At 44.1% G+C, this 22881-nt stretch overlaps 2 protein-coding genes across 2 annotated transcripts in view; both read right to left on the reverse strand.

Moving 5' to 3' along the window:
* Positions 1-1412: 1412 nt before the first annotated feature.
* On the reverse strand, positions 1413-12694 carry LOC124014600 (SIN3-HDAC complex-associated factor-like). The gene is made up of 6 exons (XM_046329783.1): positions 12520-12694; positions 4774-4901; positions 4347-4446; positions 3979-4096; positions 3599-3749; positions 1413-3289 (listed from the first exon to the last, which is right to left on the reverse strand). The coding sequence occupies exons 2-6, from the start codon at positions 4899-4901 to the stop codon at positions 3109-3111; spliced, it is 678 nt and encodes a 225-aa protein (XP_046185739.1). The 5' UTR covers positions 12520-12694; the 3' UTR covers positions 1413-3108.
* Positions 12695-13411: 717 nt separating this feature from the next.
* Positions 13412-22881, reverse strand: part of LOC124013737 (DENN domain-containing protein 5B-like) — a 77673-nt gene continuing 68203 nt past the window's right edge. The window contains 6 exon segments of the mRNA XM_046328200.1: positions 13412-16329; positions 16533-16707; positions 17566-17692; positions 19852-19934; positions 20045-20351; positions 21923-22068. Of these exon segments, the coding sequence (XP_046184156.1) occupies positions 16146-16329; positions 16533-16707; positions 17566-17692; positions 19852-19934; positions 20045-20351; positions 21923-22068 (1022 nt within the window). The 3' untranslated portion in view covers positions 13412-16145.

The raw sequence follows: 22881 nt of genomic DNA on the forward strand, positions 1-22881 counted from the left end.
AGTACAATCATTGTACTCGTCCTCTTTCAATTTCATTATAGTTAAAGTTGTACTTTTTTGCCATGCTATTGTATCCTTGGATTGAAAGGGACAAAGCTTCAAGAAGGTTCATGGCTTTTGTGTAAAGATACATTTATTTCAAAACAATTAGGCATATTCCAGAGATTGAGAAAAATGGGACTGATTCCCAAACTAGACAAACTACATTGAATGAACAAGTTTAAATTCAAATGTGTATAAAAATACAAAAATGTGTTTTGAGAAATAATTGGGACTTTCCAAGACAAATAACAGTGCATATCCACCACATGCGAGTAGCACTACCACATAATATTATAAAATAAGCACATTTTACAGCCGTATAGATCTCAGGAGAGTTACACCTAGTTTGGTTACAAACATAAATCTATGAATAATAGTATAGTTGATACAATCCATACAGTATATGGCAACATTTTACATAATGTGAATTGAATACTATTGGCCCTCTACTTTAATAGAACAAAAGGGTATGACAGTTACAGGAGAAAGTTATAAAATAGTCAACAATAACCCCAAAAAATTATACAAGCGCATACCAATAAATTAACAGAGCAATGACCACTTTCCCTAACATTCAATCAAACCTGAAGATTAGAGGAATCTAAAGGAACATCACTTTTTATATATAGTCCATGTCTGATGCCTTTATACATAAATATATTACTAATAGGGTTCTGTAGTAAAGCTTTGATCAAACCATGGTGACCATCTGTATGTTGAAATAGCTGCCATCATACAGAGTACAAAACATTAGGAACACCTTCCTAATATTAAGTTGCACCTCCTTTTGCCCTCAGAACAGCCTCAATTAGTCAGGGCATGGACAGGGATGCCGGCCCATGTTGACTCCAATAGTTCCCGTAGTTGTGTCAAGTTGGCTGTATGTCCTTTGGTTGGTGGACTAGTCTTGATACACACGGGAAACTGTTGAGCATGAAAACCCCAGCAGCGTTGCAGTTCTTGACACAAACCAGAGCACCTGGCACCTACTACCATACCCCATTCAAAATAACTTTAATCTTTTGTCTCGCCCATTCACCCCATGAATGGGGCACATACCCAATCTATATTTCAACTGTTTCGAGGATTTAAAAAAAAAATCCTTATTGAACCCGTTTCCCCTTCATCTACATTGATTGAAGTGTACTTAACAGGTGACAAGAGATCATAGTTTTCACCTGGTCTGTCTGTCATGGAAAGAGGAAGTGTTTTGTACACTCAGTGCTAAAATTAACCAGATGCAGAGAATAAAACACGGTAAATTGAACACTAGTTCACACAATAATGAGTATGCGTTAATTTGGCATGTGAGCTTTCACGTCTAGATACTAACTGAACAAATACATGGACAGAGCTCTTACAATCCCCCCCCAATATGCAATGTTGATACAGGCTCTAGTCTATTTCACTGACATGGAGAATAAAAAGCTTAGAAATTAAATGTCTGTTTCAGAAAATATTACCATGGTTTAAGAATATTTAAATTACATGAACAGTAGTGGATAGGGCAGGAGGTACAGAACTTGAAAACACATTTCTTGAAATAAAAGTGACAACAAAAGTAGCCTACATGAGGGATGTTGGAGGGGCTTTCCCGGTTAACGGCATGTACTGACAATCGTATAGAACCACCCTCAATATCCATGAGACATATATAACAATAATAAGATCATTTTTGTGATCTATTCATTACATTGTAGCCTTTCTCCCCCCCCTTATATACACAAAAATATTCAGAACTGTACAGTATTTGCGCCAGTGGCCAAGTGGCAGACGAAAATAGTGTTATTATTTCACCACTAACATCATGCAAAAGATGAAGACGGATTTGTACAACTGAATCGTTCAGGACTCAAAGTTCTGGAAAGGCATCAAACTTAAAGCACAATTAAAGGGCATCAAAATTCTCAATAGGAGAAAACCAGGGAAGCTTTTGATTGGCCCACTCGCCAGTCTTTTCTTGACATCATAAGAGGGTCCATAGTCCTTGTTCCATTTAGCACCATAGCCCCTTCCCGGAACCCTGTTTGTGTTCAAAGACCTAAAAAGGAATAAATAAGTGTCCACTATACAGTCACCTTCAGATATGCTCTAAGGGGTTAGGAAACTAAATGGAACTGGTCTGTAGACTGAGATAGGAAGTGTTCAAAAAGTGCTGCTCCAAGGTCAGTTTGTGGGTTTTTAGCTTATATTGGTTCAGGTGAGGACTGGCGATCGAGAGCGCTACAGGGCACACTATAGGCTCCCTCAAACATTTGAATGTGCTTTGTATGTACATCCAAAAGACACAGAACAATATCACTGGCCTTACATATTACAATATCAAATGTTAAAATGTGCACTGGAAAGAGTATAGTATTAATATATCAGAGAGTACACCCGGTGCACAATCAAGGCTGGATATGACATTGGTTGTGTAGACGTGTCCCTTTAACAAAGAAACCTCAAAGAATAAGGCTCTGGTCAGATTTGAAAAAAAAAAACAGCTGAATTACTTCCCACACCTGACAAATTGATTTTGCCAAATTTCTACAGCTTTACCCTTTATTAGGAGTCCGATCAATGACCATGTTGATTAAGGGAAGGACAAGCGAAATAAAAGAGAATAAATCCTTTCAGAAAGTGACCAGACCCAGTGTGTGTATGGGGTACAGGACAGGAGAAGGCAGAGTGTGGAAGGCTGTTCTCTATCCTAATGGATATGGCTCTATCCTACTACAAAAAAGGTACAGTTCCAGAGGTCTCCATTTCTCATACAGCTTTAGTGGATCCAGCATTTCATATTGAAAACAAATTGTGAATATTCACAATCTCATAGCACTCAGAGAGGGGGGGGGGGGGGCAAGAGTCCATCATTGTTAACAGATGTAAAATTACAAACCTTGCCCTCCTGGTACAGAACGCAACATTTTAGAAGTAGTCCAGCTGCCCTTGAATAGAAAGCAATCCCAGAAGACGCTCCAGAACGTCAGAAAATCCCAACGGTCTCCACCTGACTTCTGTAGAGTGTCATGTGATTTCTCCGTGAGACATTATGACATCAAATCCCCACTGTTCCTCCGCCCCTCATCTTTGACCTGGAGGAGTGAGTGGGATGTTCGGTGGCGTGGGGCTCATCACGTTCGCCTGTACTTCCTCCTCTGGCTCATGCTGTTGTTTCTTCTGGCAGCAGGGCTTATAGAGGTGGGGGTCTAAGAGTACCTCTCCGAAGCGTCCCTTGTAGATGATGCCACAGCACACCTTCTGCCTAAAAACCCACAGAGGACGGTCAAGACAGCAAAGCACTATAGTGAGAGAGTAAACCAAATCAAACAAATGTGCCATGAAGGAGGATTAAATGGGGCTATGGAGTTAATTATGCATTAAAATGAGGAAATACAGCATCTGAACCAAAACTGGTCGAGTATAACATGGGGTGCATTCATTTGGGTATACCGTAGCAAGGCATTTTGCAACAGAAAAATGGTTTCTCATTGGAAAAGTTCAGGTAGTTCCTCATTAGTTTCTGTCCGTTTGGGGCCTGATAAATGACCGATTCCACCATCCTAGCCATTACCTTTTCCAGTAGGTGAGGTCCAGGAAAGAGAAGACTGGCGAGTGGGTTGCACCAGGTGAGAGTTCCATGTCCGAGCCCTCGTCTGATTGGTTGCTGTAGCTGGGAGAATGGGCAGGGGAGGCACTGGAGGTGGTGCTGTGGGCGTCAGAGTCTGTGGGGGGCAGGGCACAATCAGAAACTCATCTCAACTTATTCATAACATAGCAGGCACGGTACAGGTAAACATCTGTAATATGAAATATCAATCAAGGTCTCTCGTTTCACAGCCCTTTAGGCAGGACAAATAATGGAGAGAAGAGTTGAGATCCATTTACTTTTGAAACCCCAATGTTTACACTGCACAAGGCAGCGTAGCCGAGCACAGAGTATCATCTGCTTACTGCGTCTCTTGAGCTCCTTCTGCACTCGGCTGATCTGACTTGGCCTGGCTCGCCTCTTCATCTTCTTGGATCTCACTGTCATCTTCCAGCTCGACCCGGAACCTTTAGCATCAACAACCTGTGACACAGGAGAGAAGGGCTGAGTGACAGGTGGGTGGATGTCTGCTTCCAAGGTAACTGCATAAATGTATAGAATGGCCTATAGGGCAGCAAATAAACAATGTACTGTATCTAAGGAAAAGCGGTTATTATATGCCTACAGGTGTTGCGTCAGTCACTCCCAGTAATAGTGTCGTTTAAGACTTATATGGAATACTGAGAGTGGATGGGAGGAGGACGGAGTACGGATGGATTCTGAGAGGCCTTACATGATTCCAGTTCTTTATGGAGCCAGCCGGGAGTTTCTTCCACCTTTTCACCAGGAGAACACAGGCATTACAGATCTCCCCAAAACGCACCTCACTCAGCCTGGAGGGAAAATTATAGGGTAGAAAGAATGAATGATGACAGCCTTGAAGCTCAGCGTATGGTTATTATTATCCCTGCTCCAGTCAGTGCGAGTCGGTCAGAGCTATTTTCTGCTAGAACGCTTCTCCTGTTGACTTACGTCACCGGTTACCATAGCAATGAATCGACGCATACTGGCCCGGTCAATAGCGGAGAGGCAAAGTGACAAGGTGAGGACATAAAACTCTTTCAATTCTAGTCTCAGAGTTAAGCTGCAGAGGGAGGCTAAGAGCTAGATCTGCCCAGGGTCTGAGTTTGAGCCAGGGTATAGAGGAGTGGTCCACTCACCCAAAGCAGCTGTGAAAGTCCCTCTCATAGCGCTTGCTGTCGGTGAAGCGGGAGCTGGAGGACTTGGCCCGACAGATACAGCAACCGTCTAGGCTCCGGTACATCTTGGGCTTGTGGAAGCCAAACATCTGGAACACACCGGATAGGGGAAATTAAGCAAATGATAATTTACATAGATATGTTTGTAATAATCGGTGGATATGATATGTAATCTGGCCAGGATTATGATGACACACCTGTCTATTTCGTGGAGGATAGCTTACTCACTGAGCCAACACTATACAGGTAGGTTGAGTGTTTTTATTCAAAAGGTCCACTGTTCATAGGAGTTAACAGTCCTAGAACCATCTCATGAGAGTTCAGTTCACAACAGCATGGAAGAACAGTCTTCATAATTCACACACATTGCTGTAACTACATACAAGGACTGTTATTTTTTCGAATTTGAAAAGTTTAAAAACTGTCCTGCGACTCCTGTCCAAACAAACAAAAGCAACTCTTGAAGAATGACTACAAGTGGCAAGTAGTTTCTTACATGTCTGTCAGGAGGCTAGCTGCTGGCAGAGACTTCTATTATGGTTGTTGAAGGGTTCTGACTAGAACTTCTAAACCAGCTGATATATAGATCTATTGCACACACACTTCAAGTCAGAAGTTTAACTACACCCAGATTGGAGTCATTAAAAACTTGTTTTTCAACAACTCCAAATTTTTTGTTAACCAACTATAGTTTTGGCAAGTCTGTTAGGACATCTACTTTGTGCATGACAAGTAATTTTCCAACAATTGTTTGACAGATTATTTCACTGTATCGCAATTCTAGTTGGTCAGAAGTTCACATACACTAAGTTCACTGTGCCTTAAAACAGCTTGGAAAATCTAATGGCTTTAGAAGCTTCCGATAGGCTAATTGACATCATTTGAGGTGTACCTGTGTATGTATTTCAAGGCCTACCTTCAAACTCAGTGCCTCTGCTTGACATAATGGTAAAAAAAAAAAACACCCACAACTTTGGATGTATGCTTGGGATCATTGTCCATTTGGAAGACCCCTTTGCAACCAAACTTTAGCTTCCTGACTGATGTCTTGAGATGTTGCTTCAATATATCCACGTAATTTTCCTCCCTCTTGATGTCATCTATTTTGTGAAGTGCACCAGTTCCTCCTGCAGCAAAGCACCCCCACAACATGATTCTTTATCTTTCACCCCCGTGCTTTACGGTTGAGATGGTGTTCTTCAGCTTGCAAGACTCCCCTTTTCCATCCAAACATAACGATGGTCATTATGGCAAAACAGTTCCATTTTTGTTTCATCCGACCAGAGGACATTTCTCCAAAAAGTACGGTATTTTTCCCCATGTGCAAACCGTAGTCTGGTTTCTTTATGGCGGTTTTTGAGCAGTGGCTTCTTCCTTGCGGAGCGGCCTTTCTGGTTATGTCAATATAGGACTCGTTTTACTGTGGATATAGATACTTTTGTACTAGTTTCCTCCAGCATCTTCACAAGGTCCTTTGCTGTTGTTCTGGGATTGATTTGCACTTTTAGCACCAAAGTACATTCATCTCTAGGAGACAGAACGTGTCTCCTTCCTGAGCAGTATGACGGCTGTGTGGTCCCATGGTGTTTATACTTGCGAAGAGTCACTGGGTTTGAAGGTAGGCCTTTAAATACATCCACAGGTACACCTCCAATTGATTCAAATTATGTCAATTAGCATATCAGAAGCTTCTTAAGCTAGGACACAATTTTCTGGAATTTTCCAAGCTGTTTAAAGGCACAGTCAACTTAGTGTATGTAAACTTCTGACCCACTGGAATTGTGATCGTGAATTATAAGTTAAATAATCTGTGTAAACAATTGTTAAAATTACTTGTGTCATGAACAAAGTAGATGTCCTAATTGACTTGCCAAAACTATAGTGTTAACAATACATTTGTGGAGTGGTTGAAAAACAAGTTAATGACTCCAACCTAAGTGTGTATAAACTTCAACTGTGGAATATACACTGCTCAAAAAATAAAGGGAACACTTAAACACCACAATGTAACTCCAAGTCAATCACACTTCTGTGAAATCAAACTGTCAAACTTAGAAAGCAACACTGATTGACAATACATGTCACATCCTGTTGTGCAAATGGAATAGACAACAGGTGGAAATTATAGGCAAATAGCAAGACACCCCCAAGACACCCCCAATAAAGGAGTGGTTCTACAGGTGGGGACCACAGACCACTTCAGTTCCTACGCGTCCTGGCTGATGTTTTGGTCACTTTTGAATGCTGGCGGTGCTTTCACTCTAGTAGTAGCATGAGAGTCTACAACCCACACAAGTGGCTCAGGTAGTGCAGCTCATCCAGGTTGGACCATCAATGCGAGCTGTGGCAAGAAGGTTTGCTGTGTCTGTCAGCGTAGTGTCCAGAGCATGGAGGCACTACCAGGAGACAGGCCAGTATATCAGGAGACGTGGAGGAGGGCAACAACCCAGCAGCAGGACCGCTACACCCACCTTTGTGCAAGGAGGAGCACCATTTGGCATTTGCCAGAGAACACCAAGATTGCCAAATTCGCCACTGGCACCCTGTGCTCTATACAGATGAAAGCAGGTTCACACTGAGCACATGTGACAGACGTGAGTCTGGACACGCCGTGGAGAACGTTCTGATGCCTGCAACATCCTCCAGCATGACCGGTTTGGCGGTGGGTCAGTCATGGTATGGGGTGGCATTTCTTTGGGGAGCCGCACAGCCCTCGCCAGAGGTAGCCTGACTGCCATTAGGTACTGAGATGAGATCCTTAGACCCCTTGTGAGACCATATGCTGGTGCGGTTGGCCCTGGGTTCCTCCTAATGAAAGACCTCATGTGGCTGGAGTGTGTCAGCAGTTCCTGCAGGAGGAAGGCATTGATGCTATGGACTGGCCCGCCCGTTCCCCAGACCTGAATCCAATTGAGCACATCTGGGACATCATGTCTCGCTCCATCCACCAACTCCACGTTGCACCACAGACTGTCAGGAGTTGGCGGATGCTTTAGTCCAGGTCTGGGAGGAGATTCCTCAGGAGACCATCCGCCACCTCATCAGGAGCATGCCCAGGCGTTGTAGGGAGGTCATACAGGCACGTGGAGGCCACACACACTACTGAGCCTCATTTTGACTTGTTTTAAGGACATTACATCAAAGTTGGATCAGCCTGCAGTGTGGTTTTCCACTTTAATTTTGAGTGAGACTCCAAATCCAGACCTCCATGTGTTGATACATTTGATTTCTATTGATAATTTGTGTGATTTTGTTGTCAGCACATTCAACTATGTAAAGAAAAGTATTTAATAAGAATATTTTCCCAGATGGCCAACAAATGTTCAACCCTTGTATTGGTCAGCCTGCTGCGTGCTTTGGTGTGTGTGTTCTAAAAACAAGGACCAGTTGCTCGCCGAGGCAGCTGAGGTTGGTGGGATTTGGAGGCAACAGGGGAAAGAGCCTCAGAGCCACAGTCCCTTCCACCAGGTGGCTGATGAGATATGATGGCAAGACTGCCATATTGCATCTCCGTCCCAAAGCCCTTTCTTGGAAGTGTACTTCGCCAGAATGCCAAGAACCTTGCCCTTATCCAGACCAAGGTGCCAAAACACAGTAGCAATGACACCATAAGCCTGCACCAGACAGGATGCTCTTGCCAGCATACTCAGGGTCCAAAATATACGCTGCGGCATGTATGGGCTTCAGGTAGAAGTCTTCACGCTTCATTTCTTCTGTTACATCTGCAAGCAGTCTGAACATCAGACAGGATGGCATTGTCTCCCTCAATCCGTGCAATGGCTACTGCTATAGGTTTCAGGAAGTTTGCTGCTTACCACTCTCTCCCAAAACACATCATCCAGGAGGATCCTCTTGATGGGGCTGTCCATGATGGGGCAGACTGAGTCGGCCATTTCTTGGAGACTCCTTCCCCTCCAGGAGACTGTCAAACATGACAACACCACCCCAACAGGTGTTGCTAGGCAGTTTCAATGTGGTTATCTTTTTCTTCTCACTTTGCTTGGTGAGGTAGATTGCGGCTATAACTTGATGACCCTTCACATACCTAACCATTTCCTTGCCTATCATGTAGAGTGTATACATAGTCTTCAGTGCCATGTCCTTGAGGAGCAGATTCAATGCAGGAGCAGCACAGCCAATGGGTGTGATTTGAGGGAAGGAGTCCTCCACTTTAGACCAAGCAGCCTTCATGTTCGCAGCATTGTCCGTCACCAGTGCAAATACCTTCTGTGGTCCAAGGTCATTGATGACTGCCTTAAGCTCATCTGCAATGTAAAGACCGGTGCCTGTTGTCCCTTGCGTCTGTGCTCTTGTAAAATACTGGTTGGGTGGAGATGATGTAGTCAATTATTCCTTGCCCACCAGCATTCGACCACACATCAGAGGTGTTTACTATACAGTCCACTTTCTCTATGATTTGCTTGACCTTCACTTGAACTCTGCAACCAGCCAATGAGTAGATAAAGCATGTCTGGTTGGAGGGGTGTATGCTGGGCAAAGAAATTTCAGAAATCTCTTCCAATACACATTGTCTGTGAGCATCAGAGGTGAACCATTTGCATACACAGTTCAAGCAAGACATTCATCAGCATTTCTCTGACTACGTCCCTCCATTGAGTCATACAAACTTCTGATTCCAGGAGGACCATGAGCTGTTGCTATCATTAAGGTGTCTGTCTGATTCATCATTTTCACCTTGAATAAAAGTAGAGGGACTTTGTCAGAGGTTGCTTGTTGTGAGCACTGGGGGAACTTTATGCACTTGGCCAGATGATTCTGCATCTTTCTTGCATTCTTCACATATGATTTCACACTGCATTTGCAAATGTACACAGCTTTCCTTCTATATTAGCTGCAGTGAAATGTCACCACACATCAGTGCCTGTGGCATTTCTGTAAAAAGACAAAAAAGTTTTAATAAACTCAAATACAATTCCATGTACAGATAAATAGTTAAGCAGATGGATTAAACAACTCCTTTGTAAGATAAACATTTTAAAATTAAACATGCATGGAAACAGGTGAATTAACACTCATGGTTTCAGGCTCAAGCAAGCTAAACCCCATATGGTAGAAAAATCTAACTCGCAGAAATTGTTAAGTTATAAATGATCAAAACACACTTTGCTAGTTAAGAAAAAATAATGTCAAAATATATTCACCCCACCCAGTATCGTAATCAAAACTTACCAGAAAGCATGTAGTCCTCCAGTGCAGTAGTGTGGGCTCAATAGCATATCATTGTGTGCAAGATCTTGAGAATCAGCTGTACATGTGATGGAAGAATGCACTGTGCATGCAGAGGTTTGCAATTGGGGATCATTTAACCAGAATATGCCACAAGACCTAGAATTGCCTTGTGTATCCCACAACAAAAATTCACTGTTGTAAACTAACTGATACATTTTTGCAAAATTCCCTGGCTTAATTTCCCATGGACATTTTCTGGAAAGTTTCTGACCCTTTGCAACCCTCCTACTAAGTCCTCATAACGTTGCTATAAAGAGAGTAAGTAGGCTACTGAGAGAAAGTGATGTGGCACTCAGTGGTGAGGCTGAGGCATGTGCAATGCATGCAAGAGAACGCAAAGACAGAGAGGACCTACTCAGAGGTTAGTACAGTGGATCCAAAACTTGGGATTCAGTGCCTCATTTGGGGCGGTCCCCTGAGAATCTAATAATATTCTCAAAAAAGTTAAAAGCTTTAAAAAAATATGTTTTAAATTCAAATATCTTCCCTTATAGGCCTACATTAAAATGCAATCAATACAGTTGTATAAAATGTAATAAATTCTAATTTAATCCGATGCTAAAGTATGAATAATTTCTCACATTTCCCAGCTGAACATTACAATTGTATAGCTAATAAGCTGTATTTGTAGAGTGACTGAGGTGAAAACCTACAGCAGCCAAGATAATGGCCGGAGTCATTTTTGCTGTTCTCCAAACAGCATTCTGGAGTTTTAGTTGTATAGAAAAGCAGTACATGGATATGGCCCTGTTCATGCATTACTATGAACATAATATACAGTCATAGGCCTGCGTCACACAATGCTGTGGAGACGAGCCCCCTTAACGCTAGCATTGCATCCCAGACAGAGAGAACTAGGATATCCGTCATCACGTCAATGAGACCAGAACAGGACAGCCTGGCCATGTACAGCGACGCTGTTATGCAACCGCAGTGCTGATGCAACGAAAAGCCATGTGGTCCTGACTCCCTATGGCAGGGATGCGGGCATGTGGCAGCATCCATGTGATGCTCAAATGTCAGTGGTCACAGAGCCGATTAATGATATGAACATCGATAAAAGGGAGTTGATACATCGTGATTGAGGCTGTGTTTCATCATGCAAAAATGTTAAGCTTAAAGACGGTGAATTGAATAGCCTACTTAGAAACAACAAATATCACACCGTAAAAGCCATAAATATGGTCAGTGGGACTCGTCGTAAATCTTGAACAGCACAAACGATTGTATAACACCAGCTCTGACGTAGGGCCTATTGCCTAACTCGAAAATGGCAACATGCTTCGAAGGATGCAGGCGGGCGGCATGGTGCCGACTGTACACTGAACCCGTGGTGTGCTTGCGAAATTTACTACGATCTGCCTTGAATCGTTTTTTTCATCAGTAATTAGATCAAATGTAACAACTGCATTGTCGACTGGTTTATTGAATATTTTGTTTGTTTGTTTAAAAGCCCTACATGCGTCGAGAATGTACATCGATCATTACCACCCACGGAGAAAGCATGGTCCCCTCTGGTTCCCATGCAGCATCCATATTAAGACACAATTTGACCAGCTTACGAGTACGAATGCTGCAACAAAGAGTTCGTAAAACAACTACTTGATACAAAGTGTCACTTAACACCGCATCTTTCTGCATGACTAAGTCTCTGTTTCCCGAATAATTATGCGTCAATGGGAAGGTTCCAAACTCATGACCAGACTGTAAACACGCACATTTTCAGAGAAGCCGTTTGCTACTTACATTTAGGAATTGTATTAATACAAGCGTGAAATAAAAGGATAAAAGACTTGAACAGTCGATGTATGCAAACAAGTTCCAGGGTTGAACAATATTGAAAGGAGACCCAATGGCATGTTTGGCGCAGAGCCACACACCCACATGTCACTCGAACGACACCCAGTCTTTCACTCAGATTGGAATTGTCATTTGATAAATCACAACGAAATTGTTAACTCGTAGTCAAGTAGCCTACACCGTTTGCATGTAAGGATTTGTTGATGAGGCAATATGGGGTATTTTGAAAACGAAACCAGCCTACATAACATCAATAAGTTAACTGAAAAAAACAATACATTAAACTAATTAAAACAGTGCGGGTTACAATGGTTGAGTTGCACAGAAACAAACATTTGTAGGACTCTAGTCCTGATCTAGGAATGTGTGCATTCCTTGTCACCGGACACCAAATGCCAAGCAGAAGAAAGGAGCGCGCATATTAACATGAATACAATTCCCAGTGCTTGTCATTGGCTGCCAAACACTGAAGTAAAACACATGTAGTTAACTCATCAAAAAGTTCAAAACAATTTAGGATATTAAAAAAAGGTTCTCATAGCATACCGATATATTTAACCACGTTAAATAGCCTACATCCTCGAATAACTTCAGCACATAGTGTGAAGATTGTTTTAAATATAATTGGTTGTCTGTTTGGCAAAGTAATGTCCTTACCTTGAGTTACAGTCAATGACGAATGAGTTGTAAAGATGATAAAACGCGTCGTTAGTAGGCTATTTAAACGCATGTAACAATGAATACACCGTTCGGATGTTTCCGTTTTACTTGCGTGTCTGGGGGAGAATCTCAAATGTAATTTACTCGCGTCCTCTCTCCTCACCTCCTTTTCAAAACCCATTGGAGGAAAATGTCGGAGGGACGAGACCTCTGGTTCTCTCATCCAATGGGTTTTGAGGAGAGCAAGAGAGGACGCGAGGAGCGCACATATGCGATTCTCCCAGGAGTATTATAAATGTTTACGCATGCGCGTTTGGCAACTCCACCATTTTTTCTGATTTTCTTCAATCAAACTCATTTACATACGAAACTGACGTTTGGACTGCGTCTGCATTGTTTTGCCCATACAAGGAGGGGAATTACGCGGGAAATGGGGGGGGGGTCCAGTTGAAATCTGTGCGCTGTGAATCGAAGAAAGGAGGCGTGACTACTAAAAAATATAGTGGCAGCATGTCTGTAGGTAGGCTACGTGTGGTACGTGGAGCACAGTAGATCGTTAGACTATTATTTTGAAGGAAAAAACAGTAAATAATGCGTATTTTGAAATAAATAGTAAAAATGCAATAAACAAAAAATGAAAATGTAATTCAACTAGAAAATAGTCGTAAAATAACAAGATGTACCATGTATTTAAAAATAATTGTTTTGGTAGTGAAACAGGAATCAGAAGTTGCTCAATGAGTAAAACGTTATATTGTTTACCATTGAATTCACATGAGGATCAGATGTCATCTCCAACCATAGAGGTGATTCAGTATCACAAAGGACATGTATTTCTACCTGAGGGCTGGGGGCGCGCGCGCACATACACACACACACACACACACTAAACAGTTTAACATATTGAGCAAATGTTTAATGAAGCGCATCATAAATATCAGAACAGAACAGTGATCATTGACTCTTATATGGACATAGGACTCCATTCATTACATGATCTCCTCCCGCTGGACATACAGTTTACGTCTGCACTTGTGAGAAAGGAAAGGTTGAGTAGTCGCATTGCCTACCTGGTAACATTAGGACGGATATTCCACAAAGACAGAAGTAAAGTACAGGACTACTGAACGAGTCTAGCTGTAGCAGTGTGTTAAGAGAAAGTATACAGCCGAGTAGCAGAGTACACCGCATGAAGTAGCACTTTAGGAGATGCAAAGAGGGACCCTATTCTCTCTCCACTAGACAGACACCTTTCTCACAGCAACGCACTAAAAACACCTATACATATGGTCGATCATCCTCCTACGTTTGTGGCTTCTTATACATACAGGTAGATAGGTTTGTTATTGTTGGAATCCGTGATACATAAGACAGTAGGAACCTAGTCGCAGGACCAAACTGTGAATGTTACAGAAAGTCACAAGGATCAACATACAGAATGACATTTCCAAATATTTCACAGGCGGCTCTTTGCCCCCATCGCAAACAGTGTCTCAAAGTTTCTTGATCACTACCACAGTTTCTAAGAATAAATACATCAAATCAGAACATTAAGAACAAATGCTCTGTCCTTTTCTGGGTTAATACTGGGGGGGGGAAACGAACCATAAGTACTGTGGTTGAAACACTGAGTTAAAATTGTAATTAGGAATCTGTCAGTTGTTTTCCCTTTTGGTTGGGTTCAAATCCATTGTCTGGTATTTTGATCACCCTTTTTTTAGTACACATGCATAAACGTCATATTTACACTTGTTGTTACAGAAATATAGGAACATATTCATCAAGGTTGATTGAAAAAGTGGCAAGGGATCTATTTTAGATTGAAAAATACAACCAGCTAGAAATAGTCCCAGAAGGAGTTAACACTCACCAGAAAAGAACCACTTATCACAGGAAGGTTTGAGGCATTTATGATAAATACATCATTAGGGGTCGCATGGTTAGGTTCTTATTGTTTTATATTCCAGTGTATTTCACATGTATCACATTAAATAAGGGGCTGGAACATTTCAATACCACACAGAGTGATGCTTGTCAAGATTAGGAAACTGTCCTAAAATGTCCATTTGAGATCAACAATCACACAGATCTGACAGACCACACACACACACACACAACTGTGCATGACAGAAACCAGGATGAAATTGAATTCATTGACCATTACAATTCATAATATAAAAATAACAGAAGACATTCACTGAGTGTACAAAACATTACCAACACCTGCTCTTTCCATGACAGACTGACCAGGTCAATCCAGGTGAAAGCTATGATCCCTTATTGATGTCACTTGTTAAATCCACTTCGATCAGTGTAGATAAAGGGGAGGAAACAGGTTAAACAATGATTTTTAAGCCTTGAGACAATTGAGATATGGATTATATACGTGTGCCATTCAGAAGGTGAATGTGCGAGACAAAATATTTACAGTTCTTTGAAGGTATGGTAGCAGGTGCCAGGCGCTCTGGGTCGTGTCAAGAACTGCAATACTGCTGGGTTTTTCACACTCAACAGTTTCCCATGTGTATCAAGAATGGTTCACCACCCAAAGGTCATCCAGCCAACTTGACAACTGTGGGAAGCATTGTAGTCAACATGTGGAACATTTCACGCCTTGTATAGTCCATGCCCCGATGAATTCAGGCTGTTCTGAGGGCAAAAGGGGGAGGTGCCCCAAATCTCAATATTAGGAAGGTGTTCTTAATGGTTTTGGACACTCTGTACACACACACACACACAGTTTGAAATAGGGTCAGGTCAATGCCGGTAATTTGGTTGGAATGTCCACGCAACCCTAGAAAAGCCGCTGTCCTCCTAGGAAAGACCTATCCAATCCAGTGCAGTGGTTGTGTCCACCAAGATCTGCTAGCCAATCTCAAAGCAGAGCAAATGTTCAGTCCAACACAGTAGGTGAATCCAGTCCAACAGAGAAATGAGCCAACATCCAATCACAAATCTGCGTTACACACAACTCAGTGTAGTGCTGAAAGCAGATGAATCCAGTTCTCCTTTCCTTTGTTGTCATCTTCATCCAAATGATGAGGTTTCACCCACAGATATTCCCAGTGCAGAGACTATGGAGAGGCAGCAGGGGCAAACAGTCACCTTCTGTTTTGGTTTCCTTTTTCCTGGCTGTCTATGATCCACAGGCATGCTTGCTAACGCTAGCTGAAGTTGGAGCAGGATCCAGCAGACAGAGAGATAGGATCTCCATCACACAGGCTAAGTGTCCATTGAAGAGCTACCTACAGTGGGCTACACACATCTAGCACATAGTGAAACATCCATGGGTTTTCTTTAAAAACAGTCCCTTCTTACTAAATATCAAAAAGGATAGTTTTCAAAACCACAAACTACGTAATAATAATACTGCATCATCACTCAATGATCCAAAGCCCAAGCTTCTGCTCTGCAGCAGTGGAATCAATTGCTTTGGTAGCGAACCATCTCGTCTCTTTACATAGTCCTCACTTCCTACTTCCTCCCTATGAGGTGACTTTTCCCAGAGTGAATCAGCTGAATCAGCTGAAGCATGCCTCAACAACAACAGTGAAAGGGCAAAAGGGTTTGTGGGTAATGTAGTCACGGGCTGGGTGGTTTCCCAGCAGGCTGTGCGGTAGGGGTTAAAGGTCGATGCCCTTGACAAGCGAGGCCTCCAGGGTGATGGGGAAGTCGTGGAGGGTCTGCAGGACAGCGATGAGAGCATTGACTGTGGTCCGGTCCCGCAGCAGAGCAGACTCCTCGTACATCCGCTGGATCACTGGACACTCCACCAACAGAGGGAGCCACTGAATCAGTAGACGATCTCTAGATAGATAGATAGATAGGAGCGAGAGAAGATCATTAGGAGTATGTTTGCTAAAACAGCTGGTTCCATGTCACCAATGAGACTTTTCAGAAGTGTGATGTTGATTCCCAATACAGCCCTCTGGATGCTTTGTGCCAATAACAACTACAGCACAGTTCTGCAGCCCCCCCTCTGTCTCACTGCGTGTGAGTGGCGCCCTCACCTGGCCCCCAGGCAGACAAGCAGCTGGAACTTGCCGTCCTTGCCAATGTTCCTGGGCGAGGAGTTGATGGCACTGACATAGTGACAGAGAGAGACACAGGTCAGGCCCAGGGGCTCAGCAGTCTCCTGCATGTCCCCCATCTGGTCTGCTGACTCCATGTAAGCCACCGCCTTCTCTGTAGAGGGGGAGAGGAGGAGATATGTTATGGAGGTGGGAGCAGAGGAGGAGAACAGGAAGAGGAGAGGGGACATGGAGGTAAGGTCTACTGTAGAAGAACCTTGTAACAACTGCTAAAAAGAGCTTTATATATATATATATATATAATATATATATATACACACACACACACACACACATTTTTTGGATTGATTGATTTAGAGCTAAAAGAGTATGTCTAGTCTACAGGGGTTCACTCTTCCTTCCTCTGTTATATTTTTGGATTGATTGATTTAGAGCTAAAAGAGTATGTCTAGTCTACAGGGGTTCACTCTTCCTCCCTCTGTTATATTTGAACCTTTGATCTGTACAAGTAAAGTGCTCTATGGAAACCATCCTCTCCTCATATCCTTCATCATATCAGTCAAAAGCTGTGTTATGAATATTAATAAGAGGATGAAGCAGCCGTTTCATACGACAGCTGAAGCAGCCGTTTCATACGTCAGCTGAAGCAGCCGTTTCATACGACAGCTGAAGCAGCCGTTTCATACGACAGCTGAAGCAGCCGTTTCATACGTCAGCTGAAGCAGCTACCTGCAGGGTTACTTTGAGTATCAAAGGGACTTTTTAATGGACTACTTTATTTCCATTGGGGAAGTTTAGTATGCGATATCCTAGTTTTCACCACTAGAGGGAAGCCTATCACAAAGATCTAGATTCCTACCATAAAGATGGACAGCGGGTGCACGTTTAGCACCTTCATAGAAGAAGAATAACCCCTGAATCCATCTCAATGCATCATACGGAGGGAGAAATGTGTGGTATTTCTAGGTCATTCCACTAGATGGAGGCAGCAGTGTGTAGGTAGGCCACTCACCCACAAAGTCCCAGACAAAGACAGTCTTCTGGAAGAGGCGGGCGGACTTGAAGCCGTTGTGGAAGAACAGCTCCAGAGCCCCGACCAGACCGACCTCACCACACAGCAGGATGGTCAGACTGCCCCTCTGGAGAGGAGGAGGGAGGGAGCGTTTCAAATAGAGACCTGTAGTATCATTTCATTACCCTTTGAGACTAAAAAAAGGTACCGTTTGTTGATTCGCAACAAAAACATGATGCAACACTACCCGTTTGAAGCACCAACTCGAAACAGTGAAATGTTCACTTAAAATCAACACAACATTCCATTTATTCTCCTCAACAGGTTAAGAAACACTGTTGTCATATTCCCCCTCACAGAGTTAACCAGCCGGTGACAGTGTAGAGCATTTATACAGCACTACAAAGGCCTTTTCCCTCTGAAGGCCCTTTATTAGCTGCGGCTAATGCTATACTATTCCTCCAGTTAAACTAATGTAGATGCTGAGTTAACGGCTCTCCCCAGGGGTTTAGACTGATTTCAAGTTTTATTAGTCAGATATATGGGATACGCATGGTGTACATTGTCCAATGAAATGCTTACTTGCAAGGTCCTTCTCGACAACGCAACAATAAGAAATAGTCAAAGATAAGAATACGAACATAAAGTAAATAGCAGTAGAATAGAATAAACATTTTAGCGTAAGAATGATACAGGAAGGCACCATTTTTAGTACAATATTTCCATGTGTATTGGAGAAGGAGCAGATGGGGGGGGGGGCACTGTATAAATGTAGCAGTATAATAAGAGTCTGGTAGCAGCAGTTGTGATGATTGATTAAGTGCAGAGAAACAGCAGGTGGTCAGTCCACTTCAAGTGTTCAGCAGTCTGCTGTCTCATAGAGAGAAACTGTCTCTGAGCCTGTTGGTATCAGACCTCATGCTCTGATACCGTCTGCCTGACGGTAAGGGAGATAACAGCTCGTGGCTGGGGTGTGTGTGGTCTCTTTCTATCCTATTGCTGCTTCAATAGGGGTCTATTAGTGGCCTGGGCTCCACGCCAGCCATTTACCCATGTCCTATTACTGCATGAACTTCCTCAATAGAAATACCATTATACCAGAGCCATAAAACAGACTCACATAATGAACGCTGCCACCTCAGAGAGAAAGAGAGAGAAAGAGAGAAAGCGAGAGAGAGGGAGAGGAGAGAGAGAGGGAGGGAGGGGGGGGAGACAGAGAGGGAGGGAGGGGGAGACAGAGAGGAGGGAGGGAGAGGAGAGGGGGGAGAGAGAGAGAGGGGGAGAGAGAGGGGGAGAGAGAGGGGGAGAGAGAGAGGGGGGGAGAGAGAGGGGGAGAGAGAGAGAGAGAGAGAGAGAGGGAGAGAGAGAGGGGGAGAGAGAGAGGGGGAGAGAGAGAGGGGGGAGAGAGAGGGGGAGAGAGAGGGGGAGAGAGAGGGGGAGAGAGAGGGGGAGAGAGAGGGGGAGAGAGAGGGAGAGAGAGAGGGGGGGAGAGAGGGGGAGAGAGGGGGAGAGAGAGAGGGGAGAGAGGGGGGAGAGGGAGAGGGGGAGAGAGAGAGGGAGAGAGAGGGGGAGAGAGAGAGAGGGGGAGAGGGAGAGGGGGGAGAGGGAGGGAGGGGGAGAGGAGGGAGGGAGGGAGGGAGGGAGAGGGAGAGAGAGAGGGAGAGAGAGGGGAGAGAGGGGAGAGGGGGAGAGGGGGAGAGGGGGAGAGGGGGAGAGAGAGAGAGGGGGGGAGAGGGGGAGAGGGGGAGAGGGGGAGGGGGGGAGAGGGGGAGAGGGAGGGGGAGAGAGGGAGGGAGGGGGGGAGAGGGAGGGGGGGGAGAGAGAGTAATTCTACAGAGAGAATAAGAGTATATTTAAAGAGAGAGTGTGCAGACAGGGGGTTGAAGGGATTGTTAAGCACTAGAATGAGTTCATCGTGTTTATAATGAAAGAGAAACAGCATCTGCTCTCTGTCCTGACATCCTTCCCAGACAGAGCACCTCAGAGAGACTATTAACCTGCCAGATGAGGAGAGTGCTGCAGCAGTCAAAAACCTATTATACAGATCCTTCACTGTCTGAACTCAAATTAACAGATTTAATGGAGAACATGGAGCAGGTGCTTGTTATTTTTTTTTTATCTCAGTCGGTCTTGCACTTTCTCTCTCTACCACACACACACACACACACACACACACACACACGCGCACACACGCGCACACACGCGCACACACGCGCACACACACACACGCGCACACACGCGCACACACGCGCACACACGCGCACACACGCACACACACGCACACACCTCTTTCTCAGGCTTGTGGAAGTGCTTGCAGATGCAGTTCACTGCCTCGCCGATGGCCTCCTGGATTTGAGCTGAGGTGGGCTCTGTAACGGAAGAGCGAGAGGAGACAAAAAGTGAATATCTATAGTTGTCAACAGTAAATCAGGTATTGGTTATGTTATGTCATGTCATGTCATGAAGGGGTGTTACTCACTGTATCCGCGTCCTCCCATCGAGGTGATGCTGACACGTCTGGTCTGACCCGGCGAATGCTGCATGTCAGGCGTGCGACACCCTCTCCCAAAATCCTCATCGGCGTTGGGCAACGCCAGCTCACCAATCAGAACGCGCTCCAGACTGCCGTCGTCCACGCCTTTGCCAAGCCACCGCCCACACGGGAACTTGTAGGTGTGTCCTGTGATCTCGTTGCGGACCATGACACAGTCCACCAACCATTTAGCCAGCAGCCCAGAGTTATCATGTCCCAACTGGACTGTCGTCAGCTTACCCAGGTTTTGACACTATAGAGAGAGACAAGAGAGAGAAGAATCAGCATCAAGATGACATTACATGTTTAAAAAAAATGTTAATTCACAATGATAATTCAGAAATCATTTGTTAACAACAGTATGACTGCTAATTCTATAACTATGCAGTGTCGTCCTCGATCAAATCTAGTCCTACTCATCTATCCAATTGATCAACTGAAAAAGTTGACATTAGACCAATGCACAGCCAATGACAGGGGAGTATTCCTACAATATGCCCTTGAATGCCACTTAGGGGAAAGTTGCGTCCCCTTTCCAGACCTTTCAGTTGAAGGTGAGCTTGGTGCATTGAGTGATATGCATAACATCAGCACCATGTCAAGGAAATGTTAATGTAATGCTAAACTACACAAAGTGGCATTCAAGAACAAACACATACCCCTTCATAAACCTAGAACACCATGAATACCATATAACCAACAGATGGTACCCATCGTTGACAAAGCCCTCAAGCCAGAGAGAGCTGGGTCGTATTCATTAGGGCACACCGTGGCAAAATGTTTTGCAACGGATAACAGAAATAGGAGTGTTTGTTATTGGACAACTTCAGGTAGCCCCTCCCCCATTTCAGTCAGTTTTCTTCCGTTTGGTTCCCAATGAATACGACCCTGGAGTCTATGGTACACAGTGAACATTAAGTCTGGGATGATACAAATGGGTCCGGTGTAGAGGAGGGAGGGAAGGAGAGGGAGATGACGTCTCTAACCTTGAACATGGCGTCGATGTGAGTGTGTGGCCTGAAAGCAGACTGGGGGAGATGAAGACACGTGTTAGGACATGATGGACAGCACGAGTGGGAATGGATGGACTTGGGATGCTGGTTTCTGGTAGACTACCCTTCACCAGGCTACAAACCAGGCGCGTACCCAAACCACCACCATAGTAGCAAAGCTTCTCTAAAGAGATGGTCCACAGAGCTATACTGAACAGTTAGCCATCCCCCAAACCGCTCACAAAGAGCTACCACCCACCACTAGTGAACACGGCACCACTCAGAACGGCAGAGACTATGAAAAGGCTCAGTAGGTAGAATCATGCACTTCCTGAGAGGAAGCAGGTAGGAAAGAGCACAAACGGGAAGTCTGGGTCCATCCGCTCATTGTGCCTGGCAGCATCTCACTGAGTTAACTACTATTCAAGCATACTTCCAATATCTAGTGGAATATCAAGTGGAATCAGCTACATGAACCTAGCTTCTAACTCATGAACCCCAGCTTTGAGTGGAAGGTATCAGAGCAAATAGTCACACAAAGATGAATGAATGGATAAATGAACGAGTGAATGAGGAGATAGGGGATTAGTAGCAAGTATGGAATGGTAGAGAGCGAGTTAGACAGAGTCTTCTGCCTTATGAGACCATGCGTGAGTTCATGCCACAAAAAGGGAACAGCCACCCACTTCACCCCAGTGGGCAGCGAACAATGACTCAGTGATGGTCTCAGCAAAACCATCAATCGATGCTGATGTAACCTTGCTGCAGAACATCACAGAGACATGAGAGGAGGAGTAGGGGCCCTGGCTGTTGGATCATAGTTCAGACTCACATCGAAGGTCATCTCCAGGATGTTCTTGGTGATCTGCCTGACGCCCGAGTCACCCAGCTCACCCGACACACACACCCACGGGTTGGAGGTCGTCATGGCGTTGCTCAGCTTCTTGATGGGGATGATGACGGCGCGGTACGGGATCACTACAGGGACAAAAAAAGTAGTACAGTCCCTCTTAGTGCAACACAGAAAGAATAAATGTATTCATAGTTTTATAGTTAAATATAACAAGGGCAAACTAAATCAGGGAGATTTCAGTGGATTGCACTGCTTTAGAGTAATAATAAATGTATGAATTTTACTGTAAAAAAATTATCACAGTTTTGCCTAACGGGAGGCAAGGGTTCCAGAGAAAGCTAACCCAGGGCTATTGGTGATGTGTGTGTGTGTGTGTGTGTGTGTGTGTGTGTGTGTGTGTGTGTGTGTGTGTGTGTGTGTGTGTGTGTGTGTGTGTGTGAGAGAGAGAGAGAGAGAGAGAGAGTGTAAAAGAGAGAAACTACTCTGGTGCTGGTTCAGTGCAAACTGCTTTGTGAATAATGTAACCCTGCTTTCAATCTTTGATTACATGCTCATCGCCTCATGCTTTCAATCTTTGATTACATGCTCATCGCCTCATGCTTTCAATCTTTGATTACATGCTCATCGCCTCATGCTTTCAATCTTTGATTACATGCTCATCGCCTCATGCTTTCAATCTTTGATTACATGCTCATCGCCTCATGCTTTCAATCTTTGATTACATGCTCATCGCCTCATGCTTTATTCAGGTTAACACCGTCTCTGCCATTGATCCAAGTTATATTCCATCTACATTAACCTCCATGGAAAACAGTGATAGGCCAAGGCAAGCAAACCAGTTAAGACTCTCCAACCATCCATCCTCTCCGCAGTGGCAGAGTGGAAAGATTTGTTGTGGGTGACTTGTGGTAAGTTAAAGTGGTTGACTTCTAGTTAAG

The sequence above is a fragment of the Oncorhynchus gorbuscha genome, linkage group LG25 (genome assembly GCF_021184085.1).
Source record: "Oncorhynchus gorbuscha isolate QuinsamMale2020 ecotype Even-year linkage group LG25, OgorEven_v1.0, whole genome shotgun sequence".
NCBI lineage: Eukaryota > Metazoa > Chordata > Actinopteri > Salmoniformes > Salmonidae > Oncorhynchus > Oncorhynchus gorbuscha.